Source organism: Scyliorhinus torazame, chromosome 22 (assembly GCF_047496885.1).
Source record: "Scyliorhinus torazame isolate Kashiwa2021f chromosome 22, sScyTor2.1, whole genome shotgun sequence".
NCBI classification, from domain to species: domain Eukaryota; kingdom Metazoa; phylum Chordata; class Chondrichthyes; order Carcharhiniformes; family Scyliorhinidae; genus Scyliorhinus; species Scyliorhinus torazame.
The window spans coordinates 102,039,340-102,057,224 of record NC_092728.1 but is presented as its reverse complement, the minus strand read 5'-3'; the positions used below and the strand labels follow the sequence as shown (position 1 = coordinate 102,057,224).

At 48.7% G+C, this 17,885-nt stretch overlaps 1 protein-coding gene across 1 annotated transcript; it reads left to right on the top strand.

Moving 5' to 3' along the window:
• The first annotated feature begins 15,924 nt into the window (after nt 1–15,924).
• On the top strand, nt 15,925–17,424 carry LOC140398865 (RNA exonuclease 1 homolog). Its single transcript, XM_072487807.1, is given in 2 exon segments — nt 15,925–16,190; nt 16,782–17,424. Coding segments are annotated over 2 exon segments (909 nt in total).
• Nucleotides 17,425–17,885: the final 461 nt, after the last annotated feature.

Genomic DNA, 17,885 nt, shown 5'->3' with positions numbered 1-17,885 from the left:
GTCTGTGCGGAGTTTGCACATCCTCCCCATGTCTGCGTGGGTTTCGCCCCCACAACCCAAGATGTGCAGGGTAGGTGGATTGGCCACGCTAAATTGCGCCTTAATTGGAAAAATGAATTGGGAACTCTAAATTTTTTTTTAAGTATATAATCTTGGGATTATACGTGTTTTGGTTTTGTGTTTATGCATATATTCTGTGGAGGTAAGGGTACCGCTGTGTCTGTGAGCGCCCAGGGTTAATGAAAGGAGAGGTTGTTGGGGTCAGATCATTTGTGGAGGCTCAGGGATGAAAGAGTTAAGGTGTTACCTCTTTGCATTTTATAAAGAGGCCTTGAGCCTGGCTTGATTTACCAGTAAACTGCATAGATTTGAAATTTGCATTTGGGGCTAAGTGTTGAAAATGATTTGCAGCAATTGCATTTCAAAGGAGTTTCATCGGTGCCAAAGATCGCTGGCATTTTACAGCAGGTTCGTGAGTACACAGGAGCAAGTGTTTTAAACATTTTATTGACCCAGAAATAGCGACGAAGCAGGGACATGAAAGGTTTTAATATTTGGGAAAATGGGTTTTCAGAGAGATATTTGAAGAAAACGGAGAACTAAGAGGAAAGGAGTGAAAGGGGAATTTATGAGAAGAGGGTTTTGGCTGTGGTGAGTGGCTTTGGCAGACATCCAGCTGAGAGCCACCCCACTGTGTGCTCCTGGAGTGTGCTGAAAAAGCTGTGAAAGTTTTTTTTAATTGAAAAAACTAGCCGGACACTTGTGCGGCGCGAATGTAACTTGCCAGTTGTCAGCCCAAGCCTGGATATTGTCCAGGATTGCTGCATTTGGGCATATAAGAACATAAGAACTAGGAGCAGGAGTAGGCCATCTGGCCCTTCGAGCCTGCTCCGCCATTCAATGAGATCATGGCTGATCTTTTGTGGACTCAGCTCCACTTTCCCGCCCGAACACCATAACCCTTTATTTATTCTTTATCTGAGGAGTCGTAAATGGTGCTGAACATTGTGCAGTCATCAGTAAACATCCCCACTTCTGACCATATGATGGAAGGGAGGTCGTTGATGAAGCTGCTTAAGATGGTTCCACTGAGGACACTACCCCGAGGAACTCCTGCAGTGATGTCCTGGAGCTGAGATGATTGATTTCCAGCCACCACAACCATCTTCCTTTGTGCCGGGTAGGACTCCAACCAGCGGAGAGTTTCTCCCCTGATTCCCATTGACTCCAGTTTTGCTAGGGCTCTTTGATGCTATACTTGGCCAAATGCTGCCTTGATGTCAAGGGCAGTCACTCTCGCCTCCCCGCTGGCATTCCGCTCTTTTGTCCATGTTTGAACCAAGGATGTAATGAGGTCAGGAGATGAATAGCCCTGGAGAACTCAAACTGAGCGTCAATGAGTGGGTTATAGCTGAGTAAGTGCCGTTTGACAACACTATTGATAACCCCTTCAATCACTTTGCAGAAGATCGAGAAAAGATTAATGTGGTGTTAATTGGCTCAGTTGGATTTGTCCTGTTTCTTGTGTACAGGATATACCTGGGCAATTTTCCACATTGCTGGGTAGATGCCAGTGTTGTAGCTGTACTGGAACAGCTTGACTAGGGGTGTGGCAAGTTCTGGAGCACAAGTCTTCAGTACTATTGCCGGAATGAAATGAAAATGAAAATGAAAATCACTTTTTGTCACAAGTAGGCTTCAAATGAAGTTACTGGGAAAAGCCCCTAGTCGCCACATTCCGGTGCCTGTTCGGGGAGGCTGGTACGGGAATTGAACCGTGCTGCTGGTCTGCTTTCAAAGCCAGCGATTTAGCCCCGTGCTAAACAGCCCCTAGCTGAATAGGGCCCCTAGCCTTTGCAGTATCCAGTGATATCACGTAGAGTAAATCGTATTGGCTGAAGACTGACATCTGTGATGCTGGGGACCTCTGGAGGAGACCGAGATGGATCAACCACTCGGCACTTCTGGCTGAAGGTTATTGCGAATGCTTCAGCTTTGTCTTTTTCACAGATGTGCTGGGCTCCTCCATCATTGAGGATGGGAATATTTGTGGAGCCTCCTCCTCCAATGAGTTGTTTAATTGTCCAGCACCATTCACGGTTGGATGTGGCAGGCCTGAAGAGCTTAGATCTGATCCATTGCTGTGGGATCACTTAGCTCTGTCTATTATTTGCCATTTATGCTGTTTGACATGCAAGTAGTCCTGTGCTGTGGCTTCACCAGGTTGACACCACATTTTTCGGTGTGCCTGGTGTTGCTCCTGGCATGCCCTCCTGCACTCTTCATTGAACCAGGGTTGAGCCCCTGGCTGGAGTTTTGAGTTGGTAGATCTGTTCGAAGTCTATCCCATTTAGCACGGTGGGAGTGCCACGTAACAATTGAGGGTGTCCTCAGTGCGAAGATGGGACTTCATTTCCACAAGGACTGTGTGGTGGGCACTCCGACCGGCAATGGCATGGAAAGATACACCCACGGCAGTGAGGTGGATGAGGTTGAGGTCAAGGATGTTTTGCCCTGTTGTTGGTTGCCCCACCACCTGCCACAGTGCCAGACCAAAACATAGAACATAGAACATAGAAAATACAGCACACAACAGGCCCTTCGGCCCACGGTGTTGTGCCGAACCTTTGTCCTAGATTAATCATAGATTATCATTGAATTTACAGTGCAGAAGGAGGCCATTCAGCCCCCTGAGTCTGCACCGGCTCTTGGAAAGAGCACCCTACCCAAAGTCAACACCGCCACCCAACACCAAGGGCAATTTTGGACACTATGGGCAATTTAGCATGGCCAATCCACCTACCCTGCACATCTTTGGACTGTGGGAGGAAACCGGAGCACCCGGAGGAAACCCACGCAGACACGGGGAGGACGTGCAGACTCCGCACAGACAGTGACCCAAGCCGGAATCGAACCTGGGACCCTGGAGCTGTGAAGCAATTGTGCTATCCACAATGCTACCGTGCTGCCCTCAAGAACAAATAAATCTACACTATATCATTTTACCGTAATCCATGTACCTATCCAATAGCTGCTTGAAGGTCCCTAATGTTTCCGACTCAACTACTTCCACAGGCAGTGCATTCCATGCCCCCACTACTCTCTGGGTAAAGAACCTACCTCTGATATCCCTCCTATATCTTCCACCTTTCACCTTAATTTATGTCCCCTTGTAATGGTTTGTTCCACCCGGGGAAAAAGTCTCTGACTGTCTACTCCATCTATTCCCCTGATCATCTTATAAACCTCTATCAAGTCGCCCCTCATCCTTCTCCGTTCTAATGAGAAAAGGCCTAGCACCCTCAACCTTTCCTCGTAAGACCTACTCTCTATTCCAGGCAACATCCTGGTAAATCTTCTTTGCGCCTTTTCCAAAGCTTCCACATCCTTCCTAAAATGAGGTGACCAGAACTGTACACAGTACTCCAAATGTGGCCGTACCAAAGTTTTGTACAGCTGCATCATCAGAACAGCAGCGATGTCCTTTAGGACCCGGCCAGCTCGGTCTGTGGTGGTACCACGGAGCCAATTTTGGTGATGGACATTGAAGAGCATATTCTATGCCCTTGCCACCCTCAGTGCTTCCTCCAAGTGGTGTACAACATGGAGGAGTACTGATTCATCAGTTGAGGGGGACGGTACGTGTTAATCAGCAGGAGGTCTCCTTGCTCATGTTTGACCTGGTGCCATGAGACTTCATGGAATCCAGAGTCGATGATGAGGACTCCCAGGGTAACTCCCTCCCAACTGTATACTGTTGCTCGTTTTAGCCTTAGTTTATTAGCTCTAATTCTGTCACCTTTGCTCATGAGTCGCCAGGTATCTTTCTGATACCGCCACGTGGTTCAAGCTCAAGTAATGATTAATAATGCAGCACACCGCTTAGTAAAAGTTAAATCAACACTCATTTATTATATACAGCAATAAATACTTATACAATAATCCTACTTCTAGACTACTACCTACCACTAAAGGCCAATACTTAACTTTAGAAATGGCGCACCAGGTCAGGGAAACGAATGGTCTTTCGAATTGGGTCTGAGCCTGCGGGATTCAAAGCTGGTACAAGTCGATAGTCAGGAGCGCCTATCTGGTAGCGATCGCTGGAGTAACACTTACAGTTTTCTTTGTCGGAGGGTCTTTCGAAGGTTGCGAGCAGGAAGCGAAGGGTCGAGTTGAACTTGGCCCCTATTCTTATAGTCCCCAGGGGCTTCCCGCCTCTCGGGGCGGACCTTGTACCTGGTTCCAAGTGATTGGACTCGGTCCCAATCACTTGGTTCGATATGCTCCAATAATGGGGCGATTCCTTGATCGAGGGGTGGTCGTTTACCTCTCTTTGTGTCAGCCCCTGCTGGCGCCGAGAGGTCTGGGTCGGCTTTATGGTGCTAATTTGTAGCAATTGTTCCCGGGGATGGCTGATTACTATGCAGATGGCTGGGTTGTTGTGATGTTGATGGCTGCAGGTATCGGTCTGGACTGACTTCCCCAGAGGCGAATACACTGTTTTACCTGCAGCTGTCCGTTTGAGTCCTGTTGGCTGATTTTCCCATCAGCCTCTTTCGTTCGCCATTTTAGATCGGGGTTTGACCATTCTAATCGGGAACCAGCCATTTTAGGTGGCTACAATACCACTGCGCTGTACCATCTCTGCTGGGTCTATCCTGCCAGTGGGAGGTGGCACAGTGGTTAGCGCTGATGCCTCATATGCTAGGGACTCGGGTTCGATTTCAACCTTGGGTGAATGTCTGTGTGGAGTTTGCGCGTTCTCCTCATGTCTCCGTGGGTTTCCTCCGGTTTTCTCCCACACAGATGTGTAGGTTGGGTGGATTGGCCATGCTAAAATTGCCCCTTAGTGTCCAAAGATGTGCACGTTAGATGGGGTTACGGGGATAGGGTTGAGGATTGTACCTATGTGTTCTTTCGTAAGGTCGGTGCAGACTTAATGGGCCGAATGGCCTTCTATTCTGCACTGTAGGGATTCTATAGATTCTATGGAATAGTGATGGTGGTGTCTGGGACATTATCTGTAAGGTACGATTCCGTGAGTATGACTTTGTCAGACTGGTCTGAGACAGTTCTCCCAACTTTGGCACAAGCCCCCAGATGTTAGTAAGGAGGACTTTGTACGGTCGACCGGGTTGGGCTTGGGTTTGCCGTTGTCATTTACCGGTGTCTAGGTTGATGCCGGTTGGTCTGTCTGGTTTCATTCCTTTGTAGCGGTTGAATGCGACTCAGTGCCTCGCTCGGCCATTTAAGAGTCAACCACATTGCTGGTGTCAGTCTGGAGTCACGTGCAGCCCAGACCAGGTAAGGACGGCAGATTTCCTTCCCTAAAGGACATTAGCGAAACAGATGGGTTTTTGCAACAATCAACAATGGTTTCAAGGTCATCATTGGACTTTTAATTCCAGATGTTCTATTGCGTTTAAGTTCCACCATCTGCCGTGGTGGGATTTGAACTCAGGTCCCCAGAGGATTAGCCTGGGTTTCTCGCTTGCTAGTCCAGCGATAATGCCACTGCGACACCACAGACAATACCACTGCGCCACCCTTGAAGAGATCCACAGTTGTGCGCCAGTCTCCCAGATGTCCGGTTTCCTCTGGGCCAGCCTGTTACCAACCCAAGCTTTCAGCAACTTGCCGTTCCAAAAATAAATCGGCAGGGGTAAACAGCTAAGGGCGAGTCTAGTAAACGGCAAAGACTGTTAATTGCCCTGCTGCAGCAAGTTATAACCCGTTGAGTTGATGTCAATCAGGAACTGGTTAAACATCACTGAATCAATTTTAACAACTCTACTACAGAAATATTGAATTATTATTTTCCAAACATTGTCTCGTCCGAGGGAGCGAGCAAAATAAAAAAGAAAACGATCTGTCCCAGCATTGCTGTGAGGGGTTAGTTGGGATGATTATGTAAATTGCATATTAATAATATAAATCCTGCATTTTAGAGGCAGCTGTGAGTGCAGATGTTTCCAAAAGGCATTTAAAAAAAAAAAAGAAGAGTCCCAGAGGAAATTGGAAGTCTCCCCGAGGCCAAATTCAAACAGGCACATTTGGAACTCTTCACTGAAGAGGTCCTGAAAATAAAACGAGGTAGCTCCTTTTGGCTAAAGCAGACCAAATCCACAGCTTGGTGCAAGAAATGAAGCCCAGATTACTGTAGCCTAACATAGATCACTGCTGCGCTCACTGCATATCATCACGTGGGCACATAGGAATGAGAGTAGGCCATTCAGCCCATCATGTTCATCTGTCGATAACCTCAGGACGTCCTTGTAATAGCCCCCAAAGAACAAAGAAATGTACAGCACAGGAACAGGCCCTTCGGCCCTCCAAGCCCGCACCGACTATGCTGCCCGACTCATGGCTCAGGGGGGATACCCTGATTGATTTCCCTCTGGGACTTGTGGAATATGAGCTTCCCCGCTAACGGCCCACCCAACTGGGGCTCATAAGAACATAGTATAAAGGCCAGCCCTGCCAGGGACTGTCATGTTGGTCATCCCAACGGGACTGTATTCCGAAAATATAGTTGCTGCAGCCGGCAGACTCTTTGCGACCATAAATAAATTGGCATTCACCTTATCGCATCCTGGGTCCCTAAGCATATTGCAGACATTGAGGTGCTTGGGGCAGTGTACTCACTGGGAAAGGGGAAGTCCATGCTTGTGGAATAACATCAGATTACATTGCAGCTACGATGACGTTTCAAAAATAATTTCCTATCAAACTTTGCCCCAACCGCTGCTATAAAAGCAGACGACATTTCAAATCTCCGTCACCTCCTCTCGCCAGGTGCTCAGGAATAGGGAGAGAAGGCTATTCAGCCCCACGAGACTGTGCCTTCACCCTCTGTGATCCTGGCTGATACTTTAACCACCATCCACGGCCTTAAGGTGGAAGAAAATCCATCATTCTCAACTTTAAAATCATTCATTGAGCTCAGGTCTACTGCGAAAACGCAATTCCCAACTCTTCTTTTTCCTTGTTGGGACATGGGCATGACTGGCTAGGCCATCCCCAATTGCCCTTGCGGGGGCAGTTAAGAGTCGACCACATTGCTGTGGGCCCGAAGTCACTTGGAGGCCAGGCCGGGCAAAGACGGCAGATTCCCTTCTCCAAAGGGAATTAGTGGACTAGGTGGGATTTTAACACAATCGATGATAGTTTCATGGACACCATTACCGAAGCAAGCTTTCAATCCCAGATTTTTATTAACTGAATTGCCATGGTGGGATTTGAACCCGTGTCCGCAGTCTCACAGTTACCGGGTTCCAATCCTGGTTAGGTGGATTGGCCATGATAAATTGCCCTTAGTGTCCAAAATTGCCCTTAGTGGTGGGTGGAGGTGTTGACCTTGGTAGGGTGCTCTTTCCAAGAGCCGGTGCAGACTCGATGGGCCGAATGGCCTCCTTCTGCACTGTAAATTCTATGATAATCTATGAAAGCATTAGTCTGGGCCTCTGCAATCCAAGCTTCACGGCATTCCCATTACATTACTCTATCCTCGGAATAACCTGCTCTTGAATTGAACAAGGAGATGTTTGTGGCCCAACAACTATCCCTGGGCAATCTAAGCTACACTGATGGAGGAGGGAGGAATCACAGAATCAGACAGCCCAGAGGAGAGCTGTCAGCCCATTTTGCCCACGCAAGTCCCCATTCTACAGCGTGTCACTGATTTTAAAAAATAATCTATGTCCAATATCTTTGGGAAGTTACTACAGAATGTGTTTCCAACCAATGTTCCAGTGGAGCATGTGTTCCCATTGATGAGAAATGGAGCGACCCTCTTGGAAAGTGTGGACGAGCCACTCATCAGCATCCCAACATTACCCACTTTTCGAAGGTATCCTTTCAACATCGATAGCAACGATATGAGGGGAACAGCAACCGTGAGCTTCATGGGGGCGGTTTTGAGACTCCAATAGCCGTGCGCGGGATCGGCAGCTTGGCTAGAAAGTCCCACAAGAATCGGGAAATGCGATTCTCGCTGGGGAGGTCGCATTTCCCAATTTACACCACCCCTCGCCAACAGCATCACAAGGTTCAAGCCCACAGGCGCGAACCTCATTTGAATAGATTTCCATGTATTTAAATAATATTAGCGGTCCCCACCACATGATTCTCTCCTCACTAAAAATGTATGCCTCCCCGACGTGATGTGCTGTCGCCGAGGTTTGCAACAGGTTTGGCCAGATGAGAAGCAGTCAAGGAGATCCCTCTGGGTGGGGGTGGGGGGGTTGGGGGTGGGGGGTGGGGGTCCGTTTGTCTCCCTGCTGAAGGGGATTGTTAGAAAGACAAGCCCAGAGCACTGCCCCCCGGCACAAGTTGGCGCTGTCATATTGGCACCGGCAGCTTCCAACTTGGCAGTGCCAACCTTGCAGTGCCAACACGTGCGAGGGGGAAGTGCCCTAGGGGGAGCCCCGTGGAGGTGGGTTCGTTGATGTGGGGTGGGGTGGGGGGATAGAGAGCAGACACTGGGGAAGGGAAGGGGGGCAGTGGAGGGGGGTGTCAGCGATACTTCCATGGTGTCGGTGGGGGGAGGCAATGCTGGCGATGAATGACGGGGAGGGGAGGGGAGGTGGAAGGCCGGCAAGGATTGTCGGAATTGAGGCTGGGGGCTGTTAGGCTGTTACCCTTTAAAGATGGCGCCCCGGTCTTTGTGGAGCCTGTTACCGGCTCTATTGGGCCCCTCCTCACCAGAGTGATGGTGTAAACCACAGCCACTCATTTATTTCCTCTATGAGGCTCAATATTTGGAGAGAAAATATGTCTGTGCAACTGGAGAGTTACACGACTGATTTCTCTCTGAGCCTGAACTTTCCCAAATTCTGGTAAGATTCCGCCCATAGGGTTTTACAGCCGCTGGAAAGAGTCCCTTGAGCCCATCCTGTCTGCGCCGGCCATTTTAATCCCACGCCTCAATTTTCCATTTCATTGTTTGAGGGCAGTGTGGAGAAGCCCTTTTAGCCAGCATGCTTTAAACAAACCCTTTTTGAGATGTGCGTATCGCTGGAAAGACCAGTTTTAGTTGCCCATCCCTATTTGTTCTTGGTGAGTTACATCCTTCAATATAACTGACTGGCTCATTAGGCCATTTCATACGGGATAGTTAAGATTCAACCATATTGCTGGCTGAAAATCAAACAGACCCTGCTCCCATGCCCGCATGTCTGCTCTTGGCCTGCTGCAATGTTCCAGTGAAGCTCAACGCAAACTGGAGGAACAACATCTCATCTTCCGGTTAGGCAAGCTACAGCATTCCGGCCTGAACATCGAATTCAACAACTTCAGATGATTAGCTCTACCCCACCTTGACCCATTTGTTCTCATTCCGTTTCATTTTAACTGTCTTTGACTTTTTATTTCTTTCTTGTCTTTCTTTATATATTTTTCCCCCCCTCTCCTTATCTTTTGCCCCCTTTGCTTCCCCCTTTCCCCCACTTTTTCTCATTTTACCTCTCTCCCACCCATGCCCCCCCCCCCCCCCTCCCCCCACATCTCCATCTGTCACAGTTTACCCTCTGATTTTAGTTTCTCTGCTGTTTGGCCTTTCCCACCTTTTATTCTCTCTGGGGACTGCCATTAGCACTCTTTCCCCTTGGTCTCTGTGGTTGTGACTCATCTTTCATTCCCTCACCCTACGGTATAAATATCTCCCACATCCTAGGCCTTTGACAAAGGGTCATCTGGACTTGAAACGTTAGCTCTTTTCTCTCCCTACAGATGTTGCCAGGCCTGCTGAGATTTTCCAGCATTTTCTCTTTTGATATTGCAGTATGTTTGGAGTTGCATATCAGCCAGATTAGGTAAACACTGCAGATTTCCTTGGTTTCTTTACATGGTTTCTTTTTACCATCCAGAAGTTGGAGATTTTCTCATTCCAGAAAGCAGCCTATCAGGCTGCATCACAGCCTGGTATGGCAACTGCTCGGCCCAGGACCGCAAGAAACTTCAGAGAGTCGTGAACACCGCCCAGTCCATCACACGAACCTGCCTCCCATCCATTGACTCCATCTACACCTCCCGCTGCCTGGGGAAAGCGGGCAGTATAATCAAAGACCCCTCCCACCCGGCTTACTCACTCTTCCAACTTCTTCCATCGGGCAGGAGATACAGAAGTCTGAGAACACGCACGAACAGACTCAAAAACAGCTTCTTCCCCGCTGTCACCAGACTCCTAAATGACCCTCTTATGGACTGACCTCGTTAACACTACACCCTGTATGCTTCATCTGATGCCAGTGCTTATGTAGTTACATTGTATATGTTGTGTTGCCCTATTATGTATTTTCTTTTATTCCCTTTTCTTCTCATGTACTTAATGATCTGTTGAGCTGCTCGCAGAAAAATACTTTTCACTGTACCTCGGTACACGTGACAATAAACAAATCCAATCCAATCCATTTCATCAAAACTTTGCACCTCTAGAGCCTCTGGATGTCCAGCCCACTAACATATCCACTGAAGTTCTGGAGCCAGTGCCTGCCTGGCCTCGTCATTCACCTGAGGAAGGAGCAGCGCTCCAAAAGCTAGTGACATTGAAACAAACCTGTTGGACTTTAACCTGGTGTTGTAAGACTTCTTACTGTGTTTTACCTGGGAGAGTCTAATGCTGACTTAATTGCTGAGAGTGAAAACTTGTGGAGTTTTTTTGAATTTGCTCCCACACTTCACGAGACCCCTTCCCCCCCCCCCCCCCCCCCCCCCCCCCCCCCACCAATCTCCTTCTTCAACGCAAAAACGCATCCAAGACAACTTCAAAGAGGGTCGGCTGGAGTTGAGGGGGGGAGGTTTAAGAGGGTGGGTGGGGGCGGCATGTGGCACAGTGGTTAGCACTGGGACTGCGGCGCTGAGGTCCCGGGTTCGCATCCCAGCCCTGGGTCACAGTCCGTGTGGAGTTTGCACATTCTCCCCGCGTCTGCGTGGGTTTCGCCCCCACAACCCGAAGATGTGCAGGGTAGGTGGATTGGCCACGTTAAAATTGCCCCTTAATTGGAAAAAAAATTGGGTACTCTAAATTTTTGGGGTGGAGGAGAAATTAAGTGGGAAAAGAAATTGAGAAAGCATTAAAATCTGTGTATTTTTTAAAAATCAGCCACCAGATGATAGTCACGAATGTACATAAGTCCTTGAGTACTTGACAATCACACGGATGGTGGGTGTGTGTGTGTGTGTGTGTGTGACATCCCATAACACCTGCAGACATGACCAAAATGAATGTGCTACCTGTTCCAGAATAAAGCTTCAATTGATCATGGCAGGCAGGTGAATAGCTGCATCCTGCTCCATGGAGATTTGGAAATCCCACAGGAGCACCCAGACTTCCATTTGAATGGGTTCCAGACATCCGTCAACCATCAGCCATCCCGGTTAGACAATGGGAGGTTTCTTGTCCAGTGAATTTTGACTCCCTCCTTGCACCCACTTTGTAGTTTGGCACTGGTGCCACGTCCTCACAAGAGCTGACAGGTAACTGAAAGGGTCTTCACACTAACTCCTAACCTTTACCAGAAATACCTACGGCCCTGGAGCTCGCTCTGCTAACCCGGGCGGCTCCTGGTGTTGAATTCCATGCACTTAGCTGGGGTTCAGTGTCAGAGATCCTAACACTGTTTTAACTTGTTCTTGACTGGTGCATTATTCCTTTCGTCATCATTAAATAATGCTTAATCTTAAAAGTTCTTTAAAAATTGGATTAACAGCAGAGGTTCTGATGCAGAAGGCAGTCAGGACTGGAGTGATCTCTTGGGACATGTTTTAGTTGTCAAGGCAGAGGGTCGGTGGGGCGGGGGGGTCGGGTGGCGCACTTTCTCCCTTAATTGGCATTGCTTTCACTTGGGGCTGGATGCTTCCACCCCACCGGCCGCAGGAATGCCAGGGGTGAGACACGGACAATGGGCGGAAGCGGTCGGAGAATCCCACCCTTACTCTTTTTTCCCCGACTTTCAGATTGAATCCTAGAATGGTTTCTGTAGAATAAAGGGTTAACATCAGCAGCTTACGTGATTCTGTTGTTATATTGATATTTTTTTTTAATGTATTTTATTACAGACATGTATCAAAACAGGTTACAGCAAATAAACACCCCAGGAAACATACTTCCCAACAATCAACTATACAGTCCGTACAGATTTTTCCCCTTTTTCACCCTCCCCGCTCCCCCCACCCACGACGAACAGCTCTTCAAACATGGCCACAAACATCCCCCACCTTTTCTCAAACCACCCCCTGCAGAGCCCCTTAACTCATACTTTATCTTCTCTAATTGCAGGAAGCCGTACAGGTTACCCAACCAAGCCGCTACCTCCGGTGGCGATGCCGACCGCCACTCCAGCAAAATTCACCGCTGTGCAATCAGAGAGGCGAAGGCCATGACATTGTCCTTCCTCCTCTCCATGATCTCCAGCTTCTCTGAAACCCCAAATTCCGCCACCAAAGGGTCCGGGTCCACCTCCTGCTCCACTAACCTGGCTAAGACCACGAACACTCCCACCCAGAATCTTCCCAATTTTTCCCAACCCCAAAACATGTGCGTGTGATTCGCTGGCCCCCACCCACACCTCTCACACTCATCTGCTACCCCCTGAAAGAACCCACTCATTCTCGCCCGAGTCATATGCACCCTGTGCACCACCTTAAACTGTATCAGGCTCATCCTTGCACAAGAGGAGGTCCTGTTTACCCTTCGCAGTGCCTCACTCCATACTCCCCAATTCATCTCCATTCCCAACTCCGCTTCCCATTTCTCCTTGATCTTCACCAGCCACTCGCCTCCCTGCTCCTCCAGCCACTTGTATACAGAGTGCGTGGAAAACTATAAGGCTCAGCCATACATTGCGGGTGACAGCGATTTCCCAGAAAATAAATTTCAAATCTTGGCAGAGTCATTCGGTAGAGCTAAGAGAAAAATGCTACATACAATTCTACTTGAACTGAAGCCATTCATCAAGTCACTTATCTAACACTTCCAAGTAGATAGTTTAACTCAGCATTGTCAGATGGTTGGGAACACTTTGCTTGGCTACTTTGTCATCTTCCATGTAGCCCCTTTCATATCTTCCGGACACCTCACAGCCACTTGTATATATCCCCAATTCTTCCCTCCCCTTCCACATCCGGAAGCAGCAGTCGCTCCAGCAGGGTGTATCCCGGCAACGTAGGGAATCCCCTCCAGACCTTTCTCACAAAGTCCCCAACCTGCAGATACCTGAACTCGCTCCCCCTCGGCAGCTCTACCCTCTCCCTTAGCTCCTCCAGACTGGCGGACCCTTCCTCCAAATACAAATCCCTCACCTTGACCAGCCCCACTTCCCTCCACCTCCTGTATACACTATCCATCCCCCCCCCCGGCTCAAACCCATGATTCTCGCACCGCGGCGTTAGCACCGACATCCCTTCCACCCTAAAATGCCTCCTCAGCTGATTCCATATCTTCACCGTGGACTGCACCACTGGGCTCCCTGAATACCTACTCGGAGCCATTGGCAATGCTGCCGTCACCATGGACCTCCAACTAGACCCTTACAAGATTCCTCCTCCATCCTAACCCACTCTACCCCGTCTCCTTCCCACCACCGCCGTATCTTGTCCACATTCGCCGCCCATAATAATGAAGCTAGTTTGGTAACACCAACCCCCCCTGCTGCCTCTGCCTCTGTAGCAGGGTCCTCCCCACCCTCAGCACCTTCCCCGTCCATACAAAGTCCGTAATGGTTGTGTCCACTTTCTGAAAAAAGTCCTTTGGTATAGAGATCGGGAGAGCCTGAAAGATAAACAAGAACCTCGGCAGAATGTTCATTTTCACCACTTGGATCCTCCCCGCCAACGTTAAGTGCAGTGTATCCCACCTCTTAAGATCCTCCCTGGCCTCCTCCACCAGCTTTGATAAGTTCAACTTATGGAGTTCTGTCCATTCCCTCACTACCTGAATCCCCAACTACCTAAACCTATCCATCGCTACCATAAATGGCATCCCCCCTAAATTAGCCCGCTGTGCCAGCTCATTCACCGGGAATACCTCGCTTTTCTGATGTTATATCGATGTCAGATCACATGACTGAGAAATAAGAGAGATCTGTAAGGAGAGAAGAGCTTCAACCTCGTGTCGAAGTTGATGCAACTAAAGAGCAAGGGTTTTGAGAAATTGTGGACTCGAGCAGCATACTTTGGAAGAATAGACAATCCTCAAAATCCTGCGTCTGGATCCTGACCGCACAACGTGGCGGTCACTATGGTGTATGTCTGTGCACAGTTTTGTATATACTTATCTATCAATGTATATAGTTATCGATATGACCACCAACCAGCAGGGGGCAATAGAGATCTACCATGTGACTCGAGATATCCGCCAGTTGGTAGTAAATCGTACAAGAGGATAGTCGCACTAACTCCAGGAGAATTCACTGAATTCATTTATTGATTACCGTTTGTATCACAGTTTGTTAGTTATCTTTACACGTGTTCACCTTGTTAATAAATTACCATACGAGTCAAAGAACTAGATGTCCTGTGTTGATCTTCACCACGGTCATAACACAGAATCTAAGAGTCACAACGCAGAAGGAGATCCTTTGGCCCAGCTGTTTGAGAGACACTCAGTGAGCTCAGCTCCCCTGCCTTTTCCCTGTAACCCTGCAAATGCCTTCAGAAAGTTATCCGATTCTCTTCTGCCTCCACCACACTCACAGGCAGTGCACCCCACCCCTCAAATGCTGCCCGCGCAAGAAATCCTTTCCGCGTGTCGCCTCTTGTTTTTCCTTCTCGTCGCTTGAAACCCGTATCCGGTGTTTCTCGGCCCTTCCGCCAATGGGAACTGCTTCTCCCGGTCCGCTCTGTCCACTCACCCTGGTGATTTTGAACACCTCTGTCAAATCTCTTCTCAACCTTCTCTGTTCTAAGGAGAACAATCCCAACTTCTCCAATCTTTTCACAGAGCTGGAGCCACGCAGCCTCGGGACCATCCTCTTCTGCGTCCTCTCTAAAGTCATCGCATCAGTGCCCAGAATGGAACACAATAATCCAGCTGAGGTCAAACCAGTGTGTTTTAGACGGCTCCACCTGATTTTGTACTAGTGTCTCTACTATGAGGTCCAGGATCCCTTACTTCATTTCAACCACTTTCCCCCACTGCTCTACCACCTTCAATGATTTGCGCACTTGGTCTCTCCTCTCGTGTACCTCTTTTAGAAACATATGCGTTATGTCTCCTCCTTCTTCCTGCCACAATGATATTTTAATTGGTGTTTGGAGTAAGGTGCCTCCCGTATCTGCCATTCAATGATCCGGTGAGTGGACATGATTTAGATAGTGAAACCTCTCAACTGGTGTTGGGGTGGGGAGAAGCAGAGCCTGGAACACAGCTGCCATCAAGGTATGGTGAACTCAGAGCACTGGATTTCACAGCCACGCCTCTTTCAACCCCCCCCCCCCCCCCCCCGTGCGTGCCAATGCGTTAACCGCTGACTTGCATTCATCCCAAATTAGAAGTTTCGCCAAATTAGGTGTGATGGTCTGAACGCCATCTGCAACTTGGACAATATTGAGCAGCAGCCCATTCCCGGGGCCGACGATCTAGTTCTGCGATAGAGTGCGTGGAAAACTATAAGACTCAGCCATACATTGCGGGTGACAGCAATTTTCCAGAAAATACATTTCAAATCTTAGCAGGGCCATTCGGTAGAGCTAAGAGAAAAATGCTGCATACAATTCTACTTGAACTGAAGTCATTCATCAAGTCATTAATCTAACGCTTCCAGGTGGATAGTTTAACTAAGTATTGTCAGACGATTGGGAACACTTTGCTTGGCTACTTTGTCATCTTCCATGGGGCCCCTTTCATATCTTCCGGACACCTCACAGCTATTTTGTAGCCACGTACGTACTTTTGAAACATAGCCATTGCTGTAAAGTTGGCAAATGCAGCCAGCAATTTACACACAGCAAGGTCCCATTAACAGCAATGAGTTGCCAGCCAGGGCCCAGTTGCTAGCACTCTTGTCTCTGACTCAGGAGGCTGTTTGGGGTCAAGACCCACGTCAAAGATTTGACCACAAAAGTTTTGGCTGGACTTACGGTGTCGGCGATGAGGAGAGAGGTCACACACAAGACGGCTCCCGCTTGACTGCATGGTTTTTGACCCTTGTTACCCGGTTAACGGACGGATTTGTGGGAAGAAAGAGGATGTAAGTGAAGCTTCTCGGTTTCTCCTCCGGTGTGGGATGTCTGCTGGGTGTAACGCCCACTGTCTTATCACCATTTCTCACCACAAACAAGAATGACAGCTACACACAATTCAAATGGGATTGAGCAGGATTGAGCAGGGCAGAGGGTTATGCCTCATCCACTGGGGTGTTGCAAGATGAAAAGCTTTGGACCATTCCTCTGATGGCCCTACCAAGTAGTCTCACAACTTCCTGCCTTTTGCATCGTGCTTTCCACATCATGAGCTATCCTACATGCACGGCCCTTATCGGAGCAGTCAACATTGACTGGGACGCTATGTTTGAGGTCATCTGCCATCAAACCCTTGAGTGCCCTCTTGTGAAGCAACCTGAAGGAATGTGGGAACACGATAGATAGGTCAATGACCATGTTGTGAATGAACTTGAGTGCAAGGAAGTCTTTGTCCAAACTATGGCCAATCAAAATGGTGTCAGCACTGAGCATGCCCAGTGACACTGATTGAACATCAGAGATAGTTGTTTTTGCATTCATCAAATCCTCTCGAGCCACACCAGAAAACCTGGTGTTGTAATCAATCACTTCATTTTCAGGTCAGGATCATTCAGCGGCAAGTCTGGTGGATGGGATGCTCGATATAGCTGCTGTGGACGATCTTTGGGCCCTGCTGGATGTCAGATTGCGAAGTTACATGTCGACATTCGAAAAGAAAACCTTGATGGTCTTGTGAAGACTTTCCTTAAACTGCTCCCACTTGATGGGAATCCTAGTGTTTATGCAGTGAGCTCTGAAATGTGCTACACTAAACGAGGAGGGGAGCTTTCCCGTGTAAGTGTGATCAACGCCAATCTCAAAATGGTCTATGATGTGTTTGTTAAACCTGAAAATGAATTGATTGATTACAACACCAGGTTTTCTGGTGTGATGCGAGAGGATTTGATCTCTGATGTTCAATCAGTGTGACTGGGCATGCTCAGTGCTGACACTATTTTGATTGGCCATAGTTTGGACAAAGACTTCCTTGCACTCAAGTTCATTCACAACATGGTCATTGACCTATCTATCGTGTTCCCACATTCCTTCAGGTTGCTCCATAAGCGGGCACTCAAGGGTTTAATGGCAGATTACCTCAAACATAGCGTCCCAGTCAATGTTGACTGCTTCGTTAAGGACCGTGCATGTATGGAGCTCATGATGTGGAATGTGAAGCATGATGCAAAAGGCAGGAAGCGGTGAGACCGCTTGGAAAGGCCCTCAGAAGAATGGTCCAAAGCTTTTCAACGTATAACACCAGGCAGAGGTCGAGTAAAGGCCCCGCACCGGATACAGCAGTCCCGCGCGCAAAGCGGGAGAAAACATGGCAGAGCTCTCCGCGTCAGCGACACCCTCCCAATGGCCAACAGAGAAATTGGTGGAATTCCTAAAGGGGGAATTCCAGAAACAAAGGCAGTCGTTGGTAGAACATCTGTCCAGGGCGATTGAGGTGGCGGTTACCCCATCGAGTAGCTTTGGAGACGGAGGGCATGATGGTCCGGGACGTGGAGGAGGTGGTCTCGGGCCACAGTGACCGGATTGCCCCATTGGAAGCTGAGATACTGTTGATGGCGGAGGCCCGAAAAGTCTTGATGGCCAAGGTGGAGGACCAGGAGAACCGGCCCAGGCCCCAGAACCTGAGGGTTGTTGGGGCCAGCAGAGGG